This window comes from Lampris incognitus, chromosome 3 (genome assembly GCF_029633865.1).
Source record: "Lampris incognitus isolate fLamInc1 chromosome 3, fLamInc1.hap2, whole genome shotgun sequence".
In the NCBI taxonomy this organism is placed as follows: domain Eukaryota; kingdom Metazoa; phylum Chordata; class Actinopteri; order Lampriformes; family Lampridae; genus Lampris; species Lampris incognitus.
The window spans coordinates 6488194-6511472 of NC_079213.1; the positions used below are offsets into that span (position 1 = coordinate 6488194).

A 23279-nucleotide genomic window follows, 5' to 3' on the forward strand; every position below is an offset into this window, starting at 1 on the left:
GCGCCGCGCGCGGCACGGCGCGCGGCACGGAGCCACGTTCTGGAGACAAAAAGAAGCAGCAGAGAGCGAGAGGGCGAGAGAGAGCGAGAGAGAGAGAGAGAGAGAGAGAGAGAGATGAGAGAGAGAGAGAGAGAGAGAACACCCAGGCTGCCGTCATCACATGCCGCTCGTCAGATGGAGGAATCTCAGACTAGACCCCCACCCCCCCACCCCCCCAACATCCGAGGTGATCCGGGCTACCCTGTCCGAGGACGCCGCTCGCTCATTACACGGCGTGCGTATGACAGTCCTGTCAAAACGCGAACCGGGCTGGTTCTCGTAGACCCGAATGACAGTCGTACCAAAACGCGAACCGGACTGGTTCTTGTAGACCCGAACCACCGACAAGGCGCCACGGCCGCTGTAAAACGCGCGGTTCGCCCACCGTTATCATGCTGAGGCACGACCTGATGGATCCGTCAGCCAGCACGCCGACAGAAAGTCTCTCTCACGCACGCACACGCACTCACACGCACACACACACACGCGTCAAGAGCAGCCCAGCCGCGCGCGTGATAACCAGGAAGAGAACCAGTAATTCCTACCTGGCTGGAACATACTTTGGAAATAAAAGATGACCAGAATAAAAGATCCCAAACAAGTGGCGAAAACCATCCGGCATATTCTGCTCATCCTCATCAGTTCGGTCAGAGTCTGTTTCATGGCGAGCGGAAAGGGCTGCGGGAAGACGCCCGTGTTTTCTTCTTCTTCTTCTTCTCTTTTCTTTGTAGGTGTGTTGGGTATAAAGGCTCCGGGGCTTTGGCTGCGGGTCGTGGTGGTACTGATGGGGCCCCGCCGGTCAATGACCTGAATGCCTCCAACACACAGACTACTGGACTACTTGCCACCTCCTCTCTGGACTGGAGGAGGAGCGCGGCTACTGTGATGGCAAATATTGTACCCCGGGAAGAATATGTCCCCCCCCCATTTACCCCGAACGCGACGCCACCGATGTATGGACACGGGGTTCCTCTTCCCTTATTGTTAGGGTTTTTTTTTGTTTTGTTTTTTTGTTGAATTTTTTTCAGATTATCAACACGTTTATTTTACAAACAAACCAGCACACTACCGTAAGCACATTCCCAGCTCCAGTGAGCCTGTTTTCAGTAGGTCACTTCGTCAGGAAAGCCGTGTCGATCATCTAGAATAGTAAGAAAAAAACAGTCTTGACGATCCGCGCGTTTCCTGTCCTTGCATAAGAATATATAGGGGTCTCTTTAAGCGAGCGACGGAACGTGAGGTACGTATTATCTTGGGATGCAAAATCTGACACCACAGCGGTCCCTCCCACAGCTGGAGGATGCGCGCGCCCGCACGTTCACAGGACAAGGACGGTTCTGTAAAGCCGTGACTTTAATCTGTTGTCCAATGTTACTTAGAACAAGCCAGCCAGTCAGTCAGCCAGCCAGCCAGTCAGTCAGTCAGTCAGTCACTCAGCCAGCCAGTCAGTCAGTCAGTCAGCCAGCCAGCCAGCCAGCCAGTCAGTCAGTCAGACAGCCAGTCAGTCAGTCATCCAGCCAGTCAGTCAGACAGCCACTCTGCCAGCCAGTCAGTCAGCCAGCCAGCCAGTCAGTCACTCAGCCAGTCAGTCAGTCACTCAGCCAGCCAGCCAGCCAGTCAGTCAGTCAGTCAGTCAGACAGCCACTCAGCCAGCCACTCTGCCAGCCAGTCAGTCAGTCAGACAGCCACTCAGCCAGCCACTCTGCCAGCCAGTCAGTCAGTCAGCCAGCCAGCCAGTCAGTCAGTCAGTCAGCCAGCCAGACAGTCAGTCAGTGTAGTGCACTTTACATTAAGTTAAAGTGAAGGAAGGCCAGTGATGAGATTAGACGGAATAAGGAGATAAGTAAATAAATAGATGAGTAGAATGAAAACCTAAACCACGATAAGATAGTTAAGAAATCGATGAAGTAAAACAACATTGTAACATTGTAACAGTGTTGTGTGTAATTCCCACACATGTTAGTTTACTTTGTGCTAAAAGGACGACTCCAAACCAAAGCCAATGGTTCTTAAGGCAGCGCTACAGACCATACTGTTGTCTTGACAAATTAATGACATGGGAAGAATCACATGAAACATAAAAGGATAAATAAAGCACCAAACGCCCAGGAGTACGGCACGACCCTGCAGTTATCCTGTTGCTCTCTGCAGAATGATCACATGGGCGAGCTGGCCAGGCCAGAGGAGACTCAGACAACCTAAAGGAGCAACAACAGCAACACTGCTGCCCGAACCTCTACAGTAGTGCTGGTACCTAGCCTTCCACCCAACCCTCCATCCATCCATCCATCCATCCATCCATCCATCCATCCCTCCATCCATCTATCCCCCCTCCATCCATCCATCCCTCCCTCCATCCATCCATACTCCGTCATACTCGGAGGCCATGTGGAAGGCAGAAAGACATTGCAGGGCCAACACAAAAGACACACGATCCCTCACGCTGCCACTCATGACTGACCTTTAGGAAAGTCATCCACCTTACCTGTCATTCATGTCTTTGCAGTGTGGGAGGAAATCTCCAAAGTCCCCCCGAGGAAATAAACATGAACCGAGTACTACTCACTTCCGGTCTCTATATATACGACTGTTGCCTCTTATTTTCTCTTCTTCTTCTTCTTCTTTGTCCTCACCATACATGTTTTTTTAGCAGGCTTATCAGTAGTGGTTGTAGGGGGTAGTTGAAAACAGTGGCAGGGACTTTTGATATCAGATTTCTCTTCCCTCTGCAAACTGACGCTCCTCATCCGCCCCAGTAGACGTGCGGGTCATAGCACCACCTACTGGTGGAGCAGTGGATGCATCTCACGAGGGGCGAGTGGGGCCCAGCGCTGTGCCCCAGAGCAGTGCACATGCCCCCTGTCTAGAGTCTCAACCTTGCACCAAGACAAAGTCATAGACCCTATTTTGCCCTGGTCAGATTACGCCCTAACAGCATTTGCGGCCCTAATGCCAAAAAAGGAGGCGTCTGGCGCAAGTCTGATTAGGTTAGACCCGGCCATCTTAATTATACCTCTAATTACACTACCGTTATTTCCAGTGACGGAATCAGAGGAGGTCTGAAGGGTAATCTCTGAGATTAATTTGCAGGCTCAGCAGCCGGGCTCACGCGGCACAGAGGTGGCGGCCGAAACGGATCGCAACCTACAGACTTGACACATGACGCCACACAGCCGCCAACATGCACTTTTCCTTTTATTTGAATGCAGAGTACGGCGCTGAGGTGACGGATGAAAATTGTGGTGGGGCGGGGGAGGGGGGGGGGGCGCGCAGGGGTGAGCGGTGTGCTTTTAGGGGGTATCGGTCTCTCTCCCTCGCTCCGCACGTTAGCCCGAGACACTCCGCTCAATGAAACACATGAATATTCAACGGCGGGTTTAAAGACAGTTCAGATGGGGCGCCCGGCGGCGCTGACTCTGCGAGAGAATGCACAAAGAGGGGCGCAGGCGCAGGCGGAGGCGCAGGCGGAGGCGCAGGCTGGAGGCGGTGTCGCCGGGTAGTTTCAGTCAGGCCGGCGTCTCGATAAAGGCCCCGCGCGCATCGATTAGAGCGAGAGCGCCCGCTGATAAACACTATTAATTGGTAATTCTTTAATAGCCGTCTGGTTCGTTACAAGAAATTAAGGCACTGGGGACCCCCCCCCCCCCGGGTTCGATGCTACAGTGGGGATAACACTTAATAAGTCTGAGCTGTTTACTCCGAGAAAACGCACCAATCCCGGAGTCTTATCACTCTCCAGCAGCCTTTCAGAAGAGCTCGGCGGCATTAAAGCGAACAGAGGAATTCAAATTCCCCACCGAGGGGGATAAAAGTCTTATCTTTTTCAGATGAAAGCTGTAAGAATGCATCAGTGGGTATGTTTTACAGTTACGTCCATAGCAAACAGTCCAGAAACCCGCCAACGAGCTCAAAAGGCCGCACAGAAACAATCCCGGCCGGCCGCACAGCAGCAGGGCATCGGTCTCCGCCCACCTGTCCGTCAGGGTGAAGGCGAAGACGTCATTGACGGCCGGTTGCCATCCTGCCGCCCGGCACTCCTTGGGCCGTCGTCACAGGCATCTCTCCCCGCCGTCTCTACTGTTGCCATGGGCGACAGTGATTGACAGCAGGGGGGGGGGCTAACCTCAGCAATTTCCTCGCACTATCATAGCCTCAGAGACCCGTTGAGTTAGTGTCAATGTGGTAAGCACCTGAGAGAGAGGGAGAGCGAGAGAGAGAGAGAGAGAAAGGGAGAGAGAGAGAGAGAGAGAGAGAGAGAGAGAGAGAGAGAGAGAGAGAAAGAGGGAGAAAGCAAGAGAGAGAAAAAGAGGGGGAGAGAAAGAGAGAGAGATTTTTTTCATTTTCGAAAGTAACTTGCATTTAAGAAAATACCACCATATTCAAAACACAAGCAAATAAATAAATAAATACTTAAAGATGAATAAATCACATCAATTCTCCTGACAAAAACAAGTTGGCTGTCTTTTACGGAGCACAACACACCCCCGTGAGCCCAGATAACTTCCACTTGCTCGATATCTTTCATTTCTCTGTCATAATTAAAATCAGTCATCAGTCTGGCTTCCACCATCCTAGCAAACAGCAACTTTACATCAGTGTCTACTGAGTCATCATCTTCCTCTGTCTGAGAGAGAGAGAGAGAGAGAGAGAGAGAGAGAGAGAGAGAGAGAGAGAGAGAGAGAGAGAGAGAGAGAGAGAGAGAGAGAGAGAGAGAGAGAGAGAGAGAGAGAGAGAGAGAGAGAGAGAGGGAGGGAGGGAGAGAAGAGAAGAGACAGGGAGAGAGAGGGAGAGAAAGAGAGACAGGGAGACAGAGGGAGAGAAAGAGAGACAGGGAGAGAGGGAGAGAAAGAGAGACAGGGAGAGAGAGGGAGAGAAAGAGAGGGAGAGAAAGAGAGACAGGGAGAGAGAGGGAGAGAAAGAGAGGGAGACAAAGAGAGACAGGGAGAGAGAGGGAGAGAAAGAGAGTGAGAGAACGAGAGAGAGAGAAAGAGAGAGGGAGAGAAAGAGGGAGAGAAAGAGAGACAGGGAGAGAGAGGGAGAGAAAGAGAGGGAGAGAAAGAGAGACAGGGAGAGAGTGAGAGAGAAAGAGGGAGAGAGAGAAGACATGACATTATAAGTCCTATCCATCCATCCATCTATCTATCTATCTATCTATCTATCTATCTATCTATCTATCTATCTATCTATCTATCTATCTATCTATCTATCTATCTATCTATCTATCTATCTATCTATCTATCTATCTATCTATCTATCTATCTATCTATCTATCCATCCATCCATCCATCTATCTATCCATCTATCTATCTAATAGCCATCACACAATAGTCCCAGGCTCCTCTCACAGCTGACTTACTCAGCAATTTAGCCAATCAATGACCTCCGTTTAACACGCCACTGAGCTCGCCATTAACAAAGTCTGATTCAAATTCGCAAAGTGCCAGAAGAATTAACTCGCTGACGGCCCGCTGGATCAGCCGGCGGGGAGACGGGCTGCGCGTGGAGGAGGTTTATTAAATATTGTCCATGAATTATTCAGATGGCGAGCGTTAAGAGCAGGAAACTCCATTAGAAACTGCGGCCCTGGCATTGACTGTGAATATAAGTAAAGATTCAGTAAACAGCAAATTTCAGATTTGGCATTAACATGTTGGACTATTTGTTGTGGGGATGACATTCCTGCCCCCACGGCATGGCTTTTGATTCGGAGGGAGCAACAAACATACTGCCCCCCCCCCCCCCCCCCCACGTCCGTAAACTAAGTGCTCACACACCTTTTCAGTAATGGGTTTTCCATCACGTCTCCATCGTCTGGCTTCATTTCCACAACCAAGAGAAGCTTTTTTTCTAGAGCCGCCACTGAAGACGCGTTTCATCACATATGTGTGATGTGAAAGTCAACCTATATTTCAAATTCTATATATAAGCCACTCCAGAACAAGTAACGGGCTTTATACAGGCAGCAGGCTATTTCTTTTGGGGGGGGGGTTCCCCCCTTTTTCTCCCCAATTGTACTTGGCCAATTACCCTGCTCCTCCCAGCCGTCCCGGTCGCTGCTCCACCCCCCTCTGCCGATCCGGGGAGAGCTGCAGACTACCACATGCCTCCTCCCATACATGTGGAGTCGCCAGCCGCTTCTTTTCACCTGACAGTGGGGAGTTTCACCAGGGGGACGCAGCGCGTGGGAGGATCACGCTATTCCCCCTCCCCCTGAAAAGGTGCCCCGACCGACCAGAGGAGGTGCTAGTGCAGCGACCAGGACACATACCCACATCCGGCTTCCCGCCCAGACACGGCCTGTTGTGTCTCTAGGGACGCCCGATCAAGCTGGAGGTAACACAGGGATTCGAACCGGCGATCCCCGTGTTGGTAGGCAATGGGATAGACTGCTACGCTACCCGGATGCCCAGCCTACTGGCCCGAGGAGGAGAATCAAAAAGCGGCAGGCGGACATTTTGTGCCTCAATGCCCAACGTGCGCCAGCTGTGTTCCTGCAGGGCAGTGCGCGCTCACCTGGGCGGACACGGGGTTGATACCCACGGTGGCGTCCAGCTGCCGTTTGCTAAGACCGCATTTCATGGCTGCAGCGAAGCCTTGGACGATATCGCCGGCGTTGGGGCCCATCACGTGGAGACCAACGACACGCTCCTGTTGAGGAAAAACACACGAGAAGCCAACATCACGATGGAGCGGTGTGACCTTTGACACCAGCTCATCTACAAAAGCGGAGGGACTCTCGGGCATACAGATGTGCTCTGATTAGCAGCAGCTGAGCAGCTCGGGTCGGCACACCGTTTAATACACCAAAATAGTGTTTTTAGGACGTTCAAAACCGTAGCATGCGTCAAACGGTATGCAAAAAATACCTGCATGTAAAAATACCGTTGTATGCAAACACTGGGCACTACACTGGCAGGAGCATCCCACAATGCATTGCAATACTTGACAACAACAACAGCCAACAACGGCGGTGAGCCACTGAAACTATATTCTAAGTGTTTTATTCAGTCATTCATTCCCATTGTTTTACTCTCAGGGGTGTTTAGCACTTTGTGGCTTTGTTTTGCTATAGAATTAAAGGTTGGGATCACATGTGGTGTGGGTGATGTGATGTGATGTGATGTGATGTGATGTGATGTGATGTGATGTGATGCGATGCGATACGATGTGATGCGGTGCGATGCGGTGTGGTGTGGAGTGATGTGATGTGATGTGATGCGGTGTGATGCGGTGTGGTGTGGAGTGATGTGATGTGATGTGATGTGATGTGATGCGATGCGATGCGGTGCGATGTGATGCGGTGCGATGCGGTGTGGTGTGGAGTGATGTGATGTGATGTGATGTGATGTGATGTGATGCGATGCGATACGATGTGATGCGGTGCGATGCGGTGTGGTGTGGAGTGATGTGATGTGATGTGATGCGGTGTGATGCGGTGTGGTGTGGAGTGATGTGATGTGATGCGGTGTGATGCGGTGTGGTGTGGAGTGATGTGATGTGATGCGGTGTGGTGTGGAGTGATGTGATGTGATGTGATGCGGTGTGGTGTGGAGTGATGTGATGTGATGTGATGCGGTGTGGTGTGGAGTGATGTGATGTGATGTGATGCGGTGTGGTGTGGAGTGATGTGATGTGATGTGATGCGGTGTGGTGTGGAGTGATGTGATGCGATGTGATGCGATGTGATGCGATGCGATACAGAATCACCTCTGTAAATATTCCACATCCGAGAGACGCAGGTGTATAAATGTGAGAGGGAGTGCCGGGCCCCGTCATTATTCATGTGCTGTACGGAAATAAGCCTGCGGTTTCTTACACCATCAGGGACGTGACAGATGACCTTTCCGTAGCAGGAGTTTTTGCCCCTGCTGGGGAGGGTCCACTCCAGGGGCCAGTAGTAGCTGTGGTACACCTGAGAAGCATGGCAGACAACAGAATGTAGGAAAACCACAAAACAAACACAAAACAAACTATATTCTCACGGTATGTGTGCTCATACAGTATGTGTGTATGTGCTGAAGCAAGTATGTATTTGTGTGCTTGTGTGAATGTGCGTGTGTGTTGTTGTGCACCGTACCCAAATGTACTGGTGTAATGTGAAGTGTGTGTTGGTTTCAAGTGTCCATGTGTTTGTTGATGCGGATGAGTTGGGTTATGTTGCATGTCTGAATTTTGCAGTTAAAGTGTGTTTGAGTGGGGCGTCCAGGAGGTGTGGCGGTCTATTCCGTTGCCTACCAACACGGGGGATCGCCAGTTCGAATCCCCGCGTTACCTCCGGCTTGGTCGGGCGTCCCTACAGACACAATTGGCCATGCCTTTTTTTTTTTTTTTTTAATAAATTTATTTCTGATTTTTCCCTTTTTTCTCCCAATTTAGTGGCCGATCGATCCCTATTTTAATTCAAACCCCCACCCTCGTACTGCAGGCGTTCGCCAACTGCATCTCTCCGGCCGGCAGTCTCGAAGGAGACCACCTCCCCACTTTCGTGACAAGGCGACTCCAGGCCGAACAACTCTTTTTTCCGACACACACAGAGACGCATTCACGTGACGAACACAAGCCGACTCCGCCCCCCTCCCGAAGACAGCGTTGCCAATGACACATGGCCATGTCTGCGGGTGGGAAGGCGGATGTGGGTATGTGTCCTGGTCTCTGCACTAGCGCCTCCTCTGGTCGGTCGGGGCACCTGTTCGGGGGGGGGGGGCTGGGGGGAACAGCGTGACCCTCCCATGTGCTACATCCCCCTGGTGAGACTCCTCACTGTCAGGTGAAAAGAAGCGGCTGGTGACTCCACATGTACGGGAGGAGGCATGTGGTAGTCTGCAGCCCTCCCCGGATCAGCAGAGGGGGGTGCAGCAGCGACCGGGACGGATTGGAGGAGTGGGATGATTGGCCGGGGAATAATTGGGGAGAAAAAAAGGGGGAATAAAGGTGTGTTTGATGTGAGTGTGCTGTTTAAAGTACATATATATACGTGTGTGTGTGTGTGTGTGTGTGTGTGTGTGTGTGTGTGTGTGTGTGTGTGTGTGTACCTCCACACTGGCCTCCCCAAATGTTAGTTTGGCTCTCTCCTCTGACAGACCACAAGCAGCATATTCCACTGGGGTGAACAGAACGAAGGGGGCACTGGAGTAGTCACACTGTTAAAAAGATGAAAGACACACACAGAGAAACATTGTATCATTAATGACACCAAGTCAGTTCAGTCAGTCCCCCACATGGACAACAACCCACACAGGAAGTGAAGGGCTCGGTATAACCAACAATTACTATAATCAGCTTACAAAACCAGGTGAACTCAGACAGACCCAATCACCACATTACGTCATCTGTAATCTGGTTACCGTGGTAACGTCTCCTCCGTACAGTCTACGGGCGAGCAGGGCCCCTGCCTGTGTAGAGAGGCCCGTGGTGGAGGGGCGGCCATGCTGCACCGATCCAACAGCGTAGATATGATCGACACTGGTCTGCTCCCTGTCATTCACCGGGATCCCTCCAGAACTGCAAGCACACACACACACAGACACACACACGCACACACACGCACACACACACACACACACACACACACAAACAAACACACACACACACACACACGTAAAGGTACAGCACCCATAAATCACACTAATAGCTTGGTTATCTCACAAACACACACACACACAAAAACACACACACACACCAACACAATCTGACATCCAAAACGAATAGGAGGAAATAAAGATGTATTGTACACACTCCTGGCTGCATTTCAGCCCCACGCTCTCAAGGCCAATGTCACCGGTGCAGGGCTCCCTCCCTACGGCAAGAAGAACCTTCACACACACACACACACACACACACACACACACACACACACACACACACACACACACAAACACACACACACTTACTAAGACACACCAATACACTTGTCTAATATACTATAAGTGTCATATCTGGATGCAAAATCAAAGAATAATCAGGCAGAAACAGAGAGATGAGACACATGGGCAGATGGAGGGATGGATAGATCGATGGATCAATAGATAGACAGATAGATAGATAGATAGATAATACTTATTACAAATACAGGAAAAATCAATATATATAATATATATATATATATATATATATATATATATATATATATATATATATATATATAGATTCACTAGTGGCTTATAAGAGAATAAAATGATCTTCGTCTTGCGACCACCTACTGTATCGAAGTCTTCCTGTTTCCTGTGGCCTTCCTCCGACACCATCGTCGCTCTCAACCTGCCGGGGCTCACTGGCCCCGCGCTGCGTTCGGGAACACCTAGAGTTTGACAAACGATAGCAAACTCAGCCCCCGTGACACACAGACACACTTAAACCAACACACACAGACACACTTTTATGAGCAGACACACTCACATCCACCAGCAAACTTAAAGACACACACACACACACACACACACACACACACACACACACACACACACACACACACACACACACACTGTCGGATGCAGTGGATCATGAACATTTAGTTAAATGGACTCTTTGATGGGCGGCACGGTGGCACAGTGGTTAGCGCAGTCGCCTCACAGCAAGAAGGTCCTGGGTGGGAGTCCGGGTGGCGTAGCGGTCTATTCCGTTGCCTACCAACACGGGGCTCACCGGTTCGAATCCCCATGTTACCTCCACCTTCGTTGGGCGTCCCTACAGACACAATTGGCTGTGTCTGCGGGTGGGAGGCCGGATGTGGGTATGTGTCCTGGTCGCTGCACTAGCGCCTCTCCTGGTTGGTCGAGGCGCCTGTTTTGGGGGGGGGAATAGCGTGATCCTCCCACGCGCTACGTCCCCCTGGCGAAACTCCTCACTGTCAGGTGAAAAGAAGCAGCTGGCGACTCCACATGTATGGGAGGAGGCACGTGGTAGTCTGCAGCCCTCCCCCGGATCAGCGACCGGGACGGCTCAGAAGAGCGGGGTAATTGGCTGGATACAATTGGGGAGAAAAAGGGGGGGAAATCCCCCCCAAGAAAAGAAGGTCCTGGGTTCGAGCCCCGGGGTAGTCCAACCTTGGGGGTCGTCCTCTGTGTGGAGTTTGCGTGTTCTCCCCGTGTCTGCGTGGGTTTCCTCCGGGGGCTCCGGTTTCCTCCCACAGTCCAAACACATGTAGGTCAGGTGACCCGGCCGTACTAAATTGTCCCTAGGTGTGTGCGTGTTTGTGTGTGTGTGTGTGTGTGTGTGTGTGTGTGTGTGTGTGTGTGAGTGTGTGTGTGCCCTGTGTGACGGCCTGGCGGCCTGCCCAGGGTGTCTCCCTGCCTGCCACCCAATGACTGCTGGGATAGACTCCAGCATCCCCGCGACCCTGAGAGCAGGATAAGCGATTTGGATAACGGAAGGAGGGATGGATGGATGGATGGATGGATGGATGGATGGATGGATGGATGGATGGATGGATGGATGGATGGATGGATGGACGGATGGATGAAGTGGTTAAACCTGACACTCAGGTTAAAGCTGCTTTTCCAACTTTTACTTCAAATTTCAGCAAATACTTCGTTCGCGTTGAATGTATCACTGTATGATGAATACAGGCAAGTTGACCAGAGTGGTTCGGTGGATTTGGGTCAGGGAATATGTGCAGCCGTGCACACCGCCAACGGTCCCCTCCCAAGTCCGCTTCGGAAACTCCGGAAGCACCATCCTTTTTCTTCATCACGAACACGGTGTGAGTTAAAACTTCCCATTTCTACTGTGACATCAAGATAAAACGACACAGCTGCCGTACCGACAACGATGTCCTTGCTGCAGGCTTCAATCTGCTCCACCTAACACACACAAACACACACACACACACACACACACACACGTGTTAATAACCATATGAAATGTTCAGGGAGCCACCATAACCGAGATATTGTGTAAATGAAACAGGAAGATCTTGTAAATATCTAATCACCCCACTCTCCCGAGCCGTCCCGGTCTCTGCTCCACCCCCTCTGCTGATCCGGGGAGGGCTGCAGACTACCACACGCCTCCTCCCATACATGTGGAGTCGCCAGCCGCTTCTTTTCACCTGACAGTGAGGAGTTTCGCCAGGGGGACGTAGCCCGTGGGAGGATCACGCTATTCCCCCCTAGTCCCCGCCCCCCGACCGACCAGAGGAGGCGCTAGTGCAGCGCACATACCCACATCCGGCTTCCCACCCGCAGACGCGGCCAATTGTGTCTGTAGGGACGCCCGACTGAGCCGGAGGTAACTCGGGGATTCGAACCGGCGAGCCCCGTGTTGGTAGGCGATGGAATAGGCCGCCGCGCCACCCGGGCGCCCCTCCTGACATTTTCTTACTGCGACAATTATCTGGCGAAAAGTTGATTTTGGGACATCCTGTCTTAATAACATGATACACACCAACCCCAGTTTCTCATGTCCCGGATGGTTTTATCCACAGCCCCTTACAAAGAGAAGCTGACAGAAACCTGTACGTGTGTTCGAGTGTAAGTCTGCAGACGGCTCAGGGGGGTACTGAATAGTAGCACCCTCTGTCGGGCAGGAGTACCTTGGCGAGTGAGTAGTGCTGGACGAAGCTGACATCGTGGACAAACATGTGGTTCATTATCTTCTGAACCATCTTCTGATCGAACCCCGCGAGAAGGTCCGGCTGAAGCATGACGCTGACCTCTGACCCTAGGCCGGACAGGAAGCCGGCGCACTCCAACCCTTCTGGTGACCCGCCCACCACCAGGGTCCGGCCCGGAGAACGAGGCAGAGAGAACAGGTCATCGCTGGGTTGGAGAAAGAGAGGAGCGAGGAGAGAGAGATGTAAAGAACATCGAGTCACATTTATTTTCATAACCCCCCAAATCCCGATTGCCTCAGATGGATCTGCATTCACAGTGGGGTCTAGGGTCCTCCACTGCTCCATAATACATAGCTAGGGGGTCTGCGAAGGTTAGACCACTTCAGAGTTGTTATTTCCTTTTTCTTTTGGAATTTTCCAAAACATTTCTGTTTTCCGAAAGACGCTGTTCGTGATAGTCGTGGACAGGATCTCGAGGTGCAGCTTAGGTGAGGAGCGTGTCCGTATTGGATTGCATCTCAGCTCTTCGCAGATGATGTGGTTTCGTTGGCTTCATCAGAACGTGACCTCCAGCACGTACTGGGGCGGTTTGCAGCTGGGTGTGAAATGGCTGGGATGTCTGAGGCCGTGGTTCTCTACCGGAAAATGGTGGATTGCTCCCTCCGGGTTGGGGATGACTTGTTGCCTCAAGTGAAGGAGTTCAAGTATCTCGGGGTCTTGTTCACGAGTGAGGGCAGGGTGGAGCGGGGGATTGACAGGTGGATTTGGTGCAGCATCAGCAGTAATGTGGATGCTGTACAGGACCGTTGTGGTGAAGAGGGAGCTGAGCCGGAAGGCAAAGCTCTCAATTTACCAGTCAGTCTTTGATCCAACCCTCACCTATGGTCATGAGCTTTGGGTAGTGACCGAAGGGGTGAGATCGGAGATACTACAAGTGGCTGAAATGAGTTTCCTCTGTAGGGTGTCTGGGCTCAGCCTTAGAGATAGGGTGAGGAGCTTGGACATCCGGAGGGAGCTCGGAGTACAGCTGCTGCTCCTTCGCATCGAAAGGAGCCAGTTGAGGTGGTTCGGGCATCTGATTAGGATGCCTCCTGGCTGCCTTCCTTTGGAGGTTTTCCGGGCACAGCCGCCTGGGAGGAGACCCCGGGGTAGACCCAGAACTCGCTGGAGGGACTACATGTCCAATCTGGCCTGGAAACACCTTGGGAACCCCAAGGAGGAGCTGGAGGGCATTGCTGAGGAGAGGGAGGTCTGGAGTGCCCTACTTAGCTTGCTGCCACCGTGACCCGACCCCGGAGAAGCGGCTGAAGATGAGATGAGATCGAATTTCCCCCCTTTTTTCTCCCCCATTGTATCTGGCCAATTACCCCACTATTCTGAGCCGTCCCGATCTCTGCTCTACCCCCTCTGCCAATCTGAGGAGGGCTGCAGACTACCCCATGCCTCCCCCCGATACATGTGGAGTCACCAGCCGCTTCTTTTCACCTGACAGTGGAGTTTCACCAGGGGGAAGTAGCGCGTGGGAGGATCACGGTATTCCCCCCAGTTCCTCCTCCCCCCTGAACAGACACCCCAACTGATCAGAGGAGGCGCTAGTGCAGCGACCAGGACACATACCCACATCGGCTTCCCACTCTTAGACACGACCAATTGTGTCTGTAGGGACGCCGACCAAGCCGAAGGCAACACGGGGATTCGAACCGGCGATCCCTTGTGTTGGTAGGCAACGGAATAGACCGCTACGCTACCCGGACACCCCTTGAGTTTTTATTTTTAATGTTAAATATAGTGTCCGGGTTTAATAGCACTAGACCAGTCTTGTTACTCCTGCGAGACTGGCTAAACATCACCAGTGACTTTAAGTAAAAGTATAAATACCGCGACTTTAAGTAAAAGTATAAATACTGTAAAGTTTGAATGCAATCAAAATGAAATCAACGCACCTCAAACTGCAGTGTGTCTGTTAACGGTGATAAAGCAAGTCTGGAGTATCTAGGCCGAATAGTTTTAGATCATAAAAAGCTCCCCTGGCATCAAATAAGTGCACACAGCATTTGTTTAATAGGTGTTACGATCGTGGCAGTTCCCCAAAAAGTGTGAGAACCCCCTGCACAGACGACAACAGGCGCCGCCGTGCATCCGTAGCCCTTCGGTTCAGGTGAGGAGAAACGCCACGCGAAACAAAAAACAACAAAAGTTTTCCTGCAAAAAAAAAAACAAAACCAAAACCCAGATTCTTAAGGAGGTGGGTGCGTCGGAGGAGGGATTTTTCTTCGAGACGGGTAGGCGTGCAGCGGGCGCTGAGTGGGGAATAGATCATGTGGTATCAGACTAAGAAATACAACCCTTTAATGAAAGCAATTAATCACCGCACTTTCGCGATAACGAAGCAAACTAAATGAGAATTTCTCCCGCGGGGGACAAAACGAGCACCAGGACTGCCTCGGGCTGAATAAATTCAAGATTAAATCAGTTTGTGATCTTAAAATTCAAGTTTCACCAGTCCGCCAAGTGGGTCTGCACGGACGAGTGCACACGTCTGGGGGAGTAATGTGTGTACATGGGAATACCAAGCAGGCCAGGGAGGAAAGGGATTCAGGCAGTAATAAATATCTTTGTACCGGGAACAAAATAGAACCAACTGACTAGGAAATCTGCACAAGAACATCTCCACCACAGAAGGTGTGTGTGTGTGTGTCTGGCCGTGGTGTGTTAACACAGCGAGTGCTGCACCGCAGGGGTAAAACTCGCACTGCAGATGTGGGAGGATACATACAGAGCTGAGTAGTCGGCTTTTGGCGGGCACGTTTTTATAAGTTTCCTTTATTAACCCCCTTGAGGAAAGTCAGTTACTGCAAATTAACCCACCCCGGCTGTGATGTGTGTAGCGAGCAGCAGCGGGCTGCCGCCGCCACGCTGCGCCCGGGGACCACCTCCAGTTCTTTCCCCATTGCCTTGCTCAGGGGCACAGATGGGAGTATAAACCCTAACACGCGTGTTTCTTTTTGATGGTGGGAGGAAACCGGAGCACCTGGAGAAAAACCCACCGCCGACACGGGGAGAACATGGACAACCCCGGGGTTCGAACCCAGCACCTTCAAGGGGACAGCACTAACCACTGGGCCACCATGCAAATTTGCATTAAATCTACTACTACTACTTTTGGCTGCTCCCGTTAGGGGGCGCCACAGCGGATCATGCGTCTCCATCTCTTCCCGTCCTCTGCATCTTCCTCTGTCACACCAGCCACCTGCATGTGCTCCCTCACCACATCCATAAACCTCCTCTTTGGCCTTCCTCTTCTCCTCTTCCCTGGCAGCGCCATATTCAGCATCCTTCTCCCAACATACCCAGCATCTCTCCTCCACACATGGCCAAGCCATCTCAGTCTTGCCTCTCTGGCTTTTCTCTTGCTGTGTTGCAGTAGACAGAGCATGCAATATGATATAAACTATCTGAAGGACAGGACAAATTAGCCCCGAGGACACCCGCAGAGACTATAATTGAGCTGAATCATCTGATGTTAACACCGCTATCCCGACGGGGTTTTTTTTTAAGGAGGAATGGCATGTAATTCTCTTTGGTTTCTTTTGCTCTCATTACAGTGACGGTACAAAACTGAGAAGCAGACACAAAATGGAGAAGTAGTAGAAGAAGAAGAGACCCGGGAGGAGATATCCTGGCAGGGATATACAGGGTTTGGCCGTATATGGATATATATTATGGATGTGGTGATAACTGACACTAGATGTGTTGTGGGGTTCTGGTTCTGGTAATATGGGGGTATCACTTCCATGTTGTCGCCCCCTGCTGTTTAAGGCTGCATTTCAGTCAAACGGGGCAATTTTCTGAACTCATCCGACCGTTTTAGCTGAGTGAAATGAACAACGACTGTCTCTTGATCATCACCGTCCCGGTCGCTGCTCCACCCCCTCTGCTGATCCGGGGAGGGCTGCAGACTACCACATGCCTCCTCCCATACATGTGGAGTCACCAGCCGCTTCTTTTTACCTGACAGTGAGGAGTTTCACCAGGAGGTCGTAGTGCGTTGGAGGATCATGCTATTGCCCCCAGTCCCCCTCCCCCCGAACAGGCGCCCCGACCGACCAGAGGAGGCACTAGTGCAGTGACCAGGACACATACCCACATCCGGCTTCCCACCCGCTGACACGGCCAATCGTGTCTGTAGGGATGCCCGACCAAGCCAGAGGTAACACTGGGATTCGAGCCAGCGATCCTCATGCTGGTGGGCAACGGAATAGACCGCCGCGCTACCCAGACACCCACATATCCACAATACTAATCATCACATCTCCATATTTTCATGTGTAAATATCATACAGGAGCACCAATAGTCATCCGTAAAACATCGCCTCATCATCGACACTTGAGAAATCCAGTCAACATCACTGTGACATCTGACTCTGTCAGTATCGCCCAGACCTAAAGGAACCCCCTATCCTGGCAGTCGAGGCACAGGTGGAGAGTCGGTGTCGGCCGTTGGGAGATTTCATATCCGACCCTGGATACCAGAACAGGTCACGACACAGAAAATACTCGCAGGCGTTTGGTTTTGCGAAATTCTACCAACCTGGTGAGGCAACGTTCCCTGTCTCCGCTTACTCCCAGGTACCGCGGCCTGTCTCCGGTCGCAATGACCAGCGTCTCCGCCGAGTGACGCGTCTTCCTCCCGTTGTCGTCTGTCGCCTGATTGGACCGAGAAAGGAGTGACATCACAAAGCCAGCATCGCATCATGCTCACGGTGCAAGTCTGCCACGGTCTGTCTGCATGCAGGTTAACGGGTCTAGGGTTAAGTTAAGGCAACTAAAACCAGTCTAGCCTGGAAGCGACTGGGGCAGCCAGCGTAATGAACCAAACAAACGGCATTATGGAGGTTTTTTTGTCTTCTCCCCTCTCTCGAGTGTAGTTTCGTGTCCCCGGAAATATTCCACGACAGGCATCCATTACAGAGATGTGCCTGATCAATACATCCATTTGTCATCTACTCTGTTTACCGGTTTGGGAGGATGAAACGTGATGTGAACGGGATGTGAATCTCGTGAGAAATGAAGGTGATGTTGATCCGAATATGATGCGACTGTCATGAAATGTAAGGGGATGTGACCGTGACGTGAATGTGTTGTGATGTGAACAAGCCTTTTCAGGCATCCATCCATCCATTATCCGAACCGCTTATCCTGCTCTCAGGGTCGCGGGGATGCTGGAGCCTATCCCAGCAGTCACTGGGGCGGCAGGCGGGGAGACACCCTGGACAGGCCGCCAGTCCATCACAGGGCCCCCCCCCCAGCCCCCCCCCCCACACACACACACCTTGGGACAATTTAGTACGGCCGATATAGTACGGCCCGTTTTCTCCCCAATCGTACCCAGCCAATTACCCTACCCTGCCGCCCCGGTCGCTGCTCCACCCCCTCTGCCGATCCGGGGAGGGCTGCAGACTACCACATCCCTCCTCTGACACATGTGGAGTCGCCAGCCGCTCCTTTTCACCTGACAGTGAGGAGTTTCGCCAGGGGGACGTAGCACGTGGGAGGATCACGCTATTCCCCCCAGTTCCCCCTCCCCCCCGAACAGGCGCCCCGACTGAACCGGCGATCCCTGTGTTGGTAGGCAACGGAATAGACCGCCACGCCACCCGGACGCGGGACACTTTTTGACTTGGGTCTTTACACCCTGTGTTGAATACTTGCCTCTACTGTGTGAGGTGCCACTATCTCGCCTCGGGCGCTGAGGTAGATGACTCCACAGTCCCGCAGCTCTTTCCTCAGCTCCAAACCACGAGACCGAACCTGATCCCGGACCGCCTCCGCCAGCTCGCACCAGTCGTGGGAAACTTCAAACAGAGCAAATAACATCCACGTCACAACACACGGGAAAAACCACGCGCCGTGTGGCGAGGTGTCTCCCCCCCCCCCCCCCCCGCTCGTGCATCCAGAGACACGTTCCGGCCTTCGCGGGCCTCGCTCACCCGTCTCCTCGAACCTCCAGCCGTACTTCCGGGAATCTTGAATGGCTTTTCCCAACAGGGATGCCTGGTGTAGCAGCTTCCTGACGGCGTCTGCGAGAGAAGAGAAGGAAAGAGACGGAAAATAAAATAAAAGGAAACAAAGAGAACTTCTCATATTATGTAAAATGACCCGAAACCGCAACGACCACGTCCGTCTACGGGATCAAAACACACACCCCACTCGGCGGCCTTTGGAGATGGAGTCGCGAGGTTGATGACCAGCACCCTTCTCTGAAGCCTTGCTGCCTCCTAGAGGAGAGGAAAAAAACAAAACAAATGAGTGAAAAAGAGAAAGAGGAAAGGAAAATTAAATATTTAGATAGGTTAAGTCGTCACATCCTTCGAAAATCCCTAATTCTACCCCTTTCTTCTCACTTCCTCATTCCTCTCGAGCTCCTCACAGATCATCCAATTACCATAAAGTCCATTAAAATGATAATTATTGGAGCTATGCTTTGGCACAGACTGTGTCCATCAACCAGATTAGCTGTTTATTATGAGGGCCAGTGGGAGGAATGTCCTCCAATCCACGGGCTTTAGCAGAGGCTGCAGAGCCGGCTGCAAGCTGAGCAGCTAGGGTCTACGGAGAGGACAAGGGTATAGAGGATTTCACTCCAAAATGAAAAAATTCACAGATAAATCAAAAATTAAAGCCCAAAGTGATTGCACAAAATTAACTTGTAATCCGGGTTATATTTACGAGACAGCAGGTAACTTCTTACTTTACAAATATTGCAGTATTTCTACAGACTGGATCCTCTGCCTTTCAGAAATATTGAATATTGAATGTTGGAGATCAAATAGTTCAGATAAAGATGTATTTTTTTCCCCATCCATCCATTATCCAAACCACTTATCCTGCTCTCAGGGTCGCGGGGATGCTGGAGCCCATCCCAGCAGTCATTGGCGGCAGGCGAGGAGACACCCTGGACAGGCCGCCAGGCCATCACACACACACACACACCTAGGGACAATTTAGTACGGCCAGTTTACCTGACCTGCATGTCTTTGGACTGTGGGAGGAAACCAGAGCCCCCGGACGAAACCCACGCAGGCACGGGGGAGAACATGCAAACTCCACACAGAGGACGACCCGGGACGACCCCCAAGGTTGGAACCCCGGGGCTTGAACCCGGGACCTTCTTGCTGTGAGGCGACCGCGCTAACCACTGCACCACCGTTGCCGCCCATGTTTTTTTTATCTATCTACTACTTTCGGCTGCTCCCGTTAGGGGTCGCCACAGCGGATCATCCGTTTCCATTTCTTCCTGTCTTCTGCGTCTTCCTCTGTCACATCAGCCACCTGCATGTCTTCCCTCACCACATCCATAAACCTCCTCTTTGGCCTTCCTCTTCTCCTCTTCCCTGGCAGCTCCATATTCAGCATCCTTCTCCCAATATACTCAGCATCTCTCCTCCACACATGTCCAAGCCATCTCAATCTTGCCTCTCTTGCTTTGTCTCCAAACCGTCCAACCTGAGCGGTCCCTCTAATATAATCGTTCCTAATCCTGTCCTTCTTCGTTACTCCCAGTGAAAATCTTAGCATCTTCAACTCTGCCACCTCCAGCTCCGCCTCCTGTCTTTTCGTCAGTGCCACTGTCTCCAAACCATATAACATAGCTGGTCTCACAATGTTTTTTTTATATTATTCAAAAATTAATATTAGGGGTTCTGGGATATAGCTTTTCATAAATACACAACTATAACAGCCAGACAGACAGGGTTAGACAGCCAAATGTTTTGACAGACAGACAGACAGACAGGTAAACAAATACGTACATACAAATAAACTTTAAATCTACAGCATGCATGTATGCAGTCTTGTATCAACCCATCATCAAAGCTGATTCATGAATACAGGAAAGAGTAACACGTGTATGGAAACAGAGGCAACGAGCAGCTCCAAGTTCAAATACGCTACGGTTCACCGTACAGCAGAGTGACAAGTGGAAAAAGTGAGTCGACCTTTGCCACAGCCAGACCTGCAGAACCGCCTCCAATCACCAGCAGGTCGTAGTCAAAGGGCCCGAATGGTTGCTCCATGACGTCCCCGCTCTGAGTCACGACAACCCGTCTCTGTCCTTCCAGCGAAGACCTGGAGAGGAGGAGACACGACAAGACAGTACGTAAAGACTCAAAACACAGAAGCCCTGGTGTCCAGCGAGAACGAGATGAACTCTGCCAGGCTGCTTTCTGGCTCTGCCGCTGCTTACAGGTGTGCAGACTGTTATGTTGATCAGGACAGGACAGGACAGGACAGGACAGGACAGGATAGGACAGGATAGGACAGGATAGGGTAAAGTAGAATCACTATGTTTCCAAAGGGAACTTCGTATGAGCCAATCTGAAGCAGAGAACTAAATATGCTAGTAAAATATACAAATATACGATAAACTACAAAGAAATTATAAATAAACTACTACTATTATATCAAAATATCATAATAATAACTAACCTAATGTACTGCTAATATACTAATGCTAATAAATGTTAATACATTATATCAATTTAACAACACTATATGAAAATACGAAAGACACACGTATACGTTCTGTAAAAAAAAACAAGAAGCGTCAAGTTTGTGAGCTTTTCACGTGAAGTTGAGTGGCGCCATCTGGTGGAGAAACAGAGAAGCCGCTTCGCACGCTGGAGATCGCCTCCCGGGGGACGTCACGAGTTTCTCCAGCGGCGTTGTGAAGCGTCGTTAGCGCCAAATAAACTCACGGCAACATTTACAACGGGTCGGGCCTGCGTTGGGCAGCAGAAGCTGATCCGGACAGCGCCTCTTCCCCCTCCTGCCCTCCTGCCCTCCTGCCCTCCTGCAGAGGACTCAGCCGCGATCAAAACCTGCTGCGATAGTTTGCTTCTATCGCTCTGGTCGCGTGTCTACACACGGTAACCCCAGATTTGCGAAGCTCTCGCGAGATTTCTAACCTGACCTAACCGCGCAACGCGACGCTCACGAAGCGCTTCTGTGCTGAACTAAGTGCGCATGTGCGAGAGTTTCGCAACTCTAAGGTAACCATATACGTGTGTGTGTGTGTATATATCTATATATATCTATGGGTGACCACAGACACGAACATGCTCTTGCCCGCAACATTGTAAAGTGGTGGTGAACAGTCTGAATACGCATGCGCAAGGTTTGTTTTGTTTTTTTTTGTGTTTTTTTTTTTGTTTTTTTACGACAGCTGCCTCTCAAGAGAGCAGGGAACACATTTCACAGCTATGAGACGGTTGAATAGCTGTCACCAATTTACACAATTACCACTTAGCCGCTGGCAGAGTGTTTTTAATGTTCTCCAAAGGCTGTCGGTTATTCAGACAGTCAAGAGCTTTTTTGGCAATGGTGGAATTACAGACCAGCCAAAGAAGGTTGAATCAGCTCACAATGGAGACGGAGTTTACTGACAGATACGTTGCGTCATCGTCTAAGTGACCTCTTCAGTCTAAACTGGCTGCATAAACAACACAGTGGCATAACGACCGAAACCAGCGACCAGTTTTATATGCAAATATGGGCGTGGCCATTGACAACACTTCCACGTGTACTAATCACCGAGGATTTGGGAACGCCGACGCGTCAGTCCAGGAGTCCGCAGTCTACACCCATCGACAGGCCGGTGGCCACTCTTTCAAGGATGAGGGTGTGCCCATCCTCCTCGACAGGGAGGAACGCTGGTTTGAACGAGGAGTCAAAGAGGCCGTCCCTGAACCGGGGTGGAGGGGGGGGGGGGTAAGAGTACGTCTGTCGCCATCTTCCAATGCTGCGATTGCAAACGTTCCCAAATCCTCTGTGAGTGGTGTCGTTAATGGCCACGCCCATATTTGCATATGAAACTGCTCGCTGGTTTGGGTCGTTGTGCCACTGTGTTGTTTATAAGGGTGGGGGGTGCCTGCAGTCAGCTGAGACTGAAGAGGTCACTTAGACCAGCGTTTCTCAACCCAGTCCTCAAGGACCCCCTATCCTGCATATTTTCTTTGCAACCCTGAATAGGTACCCGTTTGGAGTTATTCAACCAATCAGCAATGAATTTTGTCAGACGTTGCACACCTTGCATAATTAAGTGCTGCGAGATGATTGGTCGAGTAAGTACAAGCAGGGCTACCTATGCAGGGTTACAATGAAAATCTGCAGGATAGGGGGTCCTTGAGGACTGGGTTGAGAAACACCGGCGTCGACGATGACGAAACGTATCTGTCAATAAACGTTGTGTCCAGACGAACTGATTCAACCTTCTCTGATTTTCTTACCTGGAGTACTGAGCATGCGTAAAGACGGCGGATGTAACGCCCGTCCATGGTAAAAGACACAAATTAACCAACCGCCCGGTGGTTCAAAGGGGGTACTGCATGCTCTGTGACGCAGCCTTTGCCCACGGTGCTATTTATGAGTTCAACTGGGTTCACAAAGCAGAGCGCTTACAGGGCGCTGGCGAAAACAGTTGCATGGACTTAGAGATTTAGGATTGTAAGTAAAAAAAAAAAAGAGAGGTGGACTGGGGTCTCACATCAAATTATATACTACTGACACAGTTCGGGAAACCAACACAAACACGAGGAGAACGTCCAAAGTCCACACAGACAAACTGGAATCAAGCCCGGGAGCCTCTTGCTGTCAAGCCACTTTGACATTCCCCTTTAGCATTAGTAAATCA

The 23279-nt window shown here is 51.1% G+C and overlaps 2 protein-coding genes across 3 annotated transcripts in view; both read right to left on the reverse strand.

Moving 5' to 3' along the window:
• The window catches only part of chst11 (carbohydrate (chondroitin 4) sulfotransferase 11), a 103307-nt gene extending 102492 nt beyond the window's left edge, over positions 1-815 (reverse strand). The window contains exon 1 of one of the 2 annotated variants that reach the window (XM_056277311.1): positions 600-815. In XM_056277311.1, the coding sequence (XP_056133286.1) occupies positions 600-702 (103 nt within the window). In that variant the 5' untranslated portion in view covers positions 703-815. Of the gene's footprint in view, positions 1-584 lie in introns of both variants that reach the window. The other variant, XM_056277309.1, reaches the window with a different exon arrangement.
• Positions 816-3530: 2715 nt separating this feature from the next.
• LOC130109171 (thioredoxin reductase 1, cytoplasmic-like) lies at positions 3531-21418 on the reverse strand. Its single transcript, XM_056275928.1, has 15 exons — positions 21346-21418; positions 20587-20716; positions 18795-18867; positions 18580-18669; positions 18302-18444; positions 17181-17296; positions 12569-12794; positions 11798-11837; positions 10239-10336; positions 9775-9851; positions 9384-9540; positions 9072-9179; positions 7856-7951; positions 6553-6687; positions 3531-4229 (listed from the first exon to the last, which is right to left on the reverse strand). Exons 1-15 carry the CDS (start codon positions 21351-21353, stop codon positions 4164-4166), a joined length of 1563 nt encoding a protein of 520 aa, XP_056131903.1. The 5' UTR covers positions 21354-21418; the 3' UTR covers positions 3531-4163.
• Positions 21419-23279: the final 1861 nt, after the last annotated feature.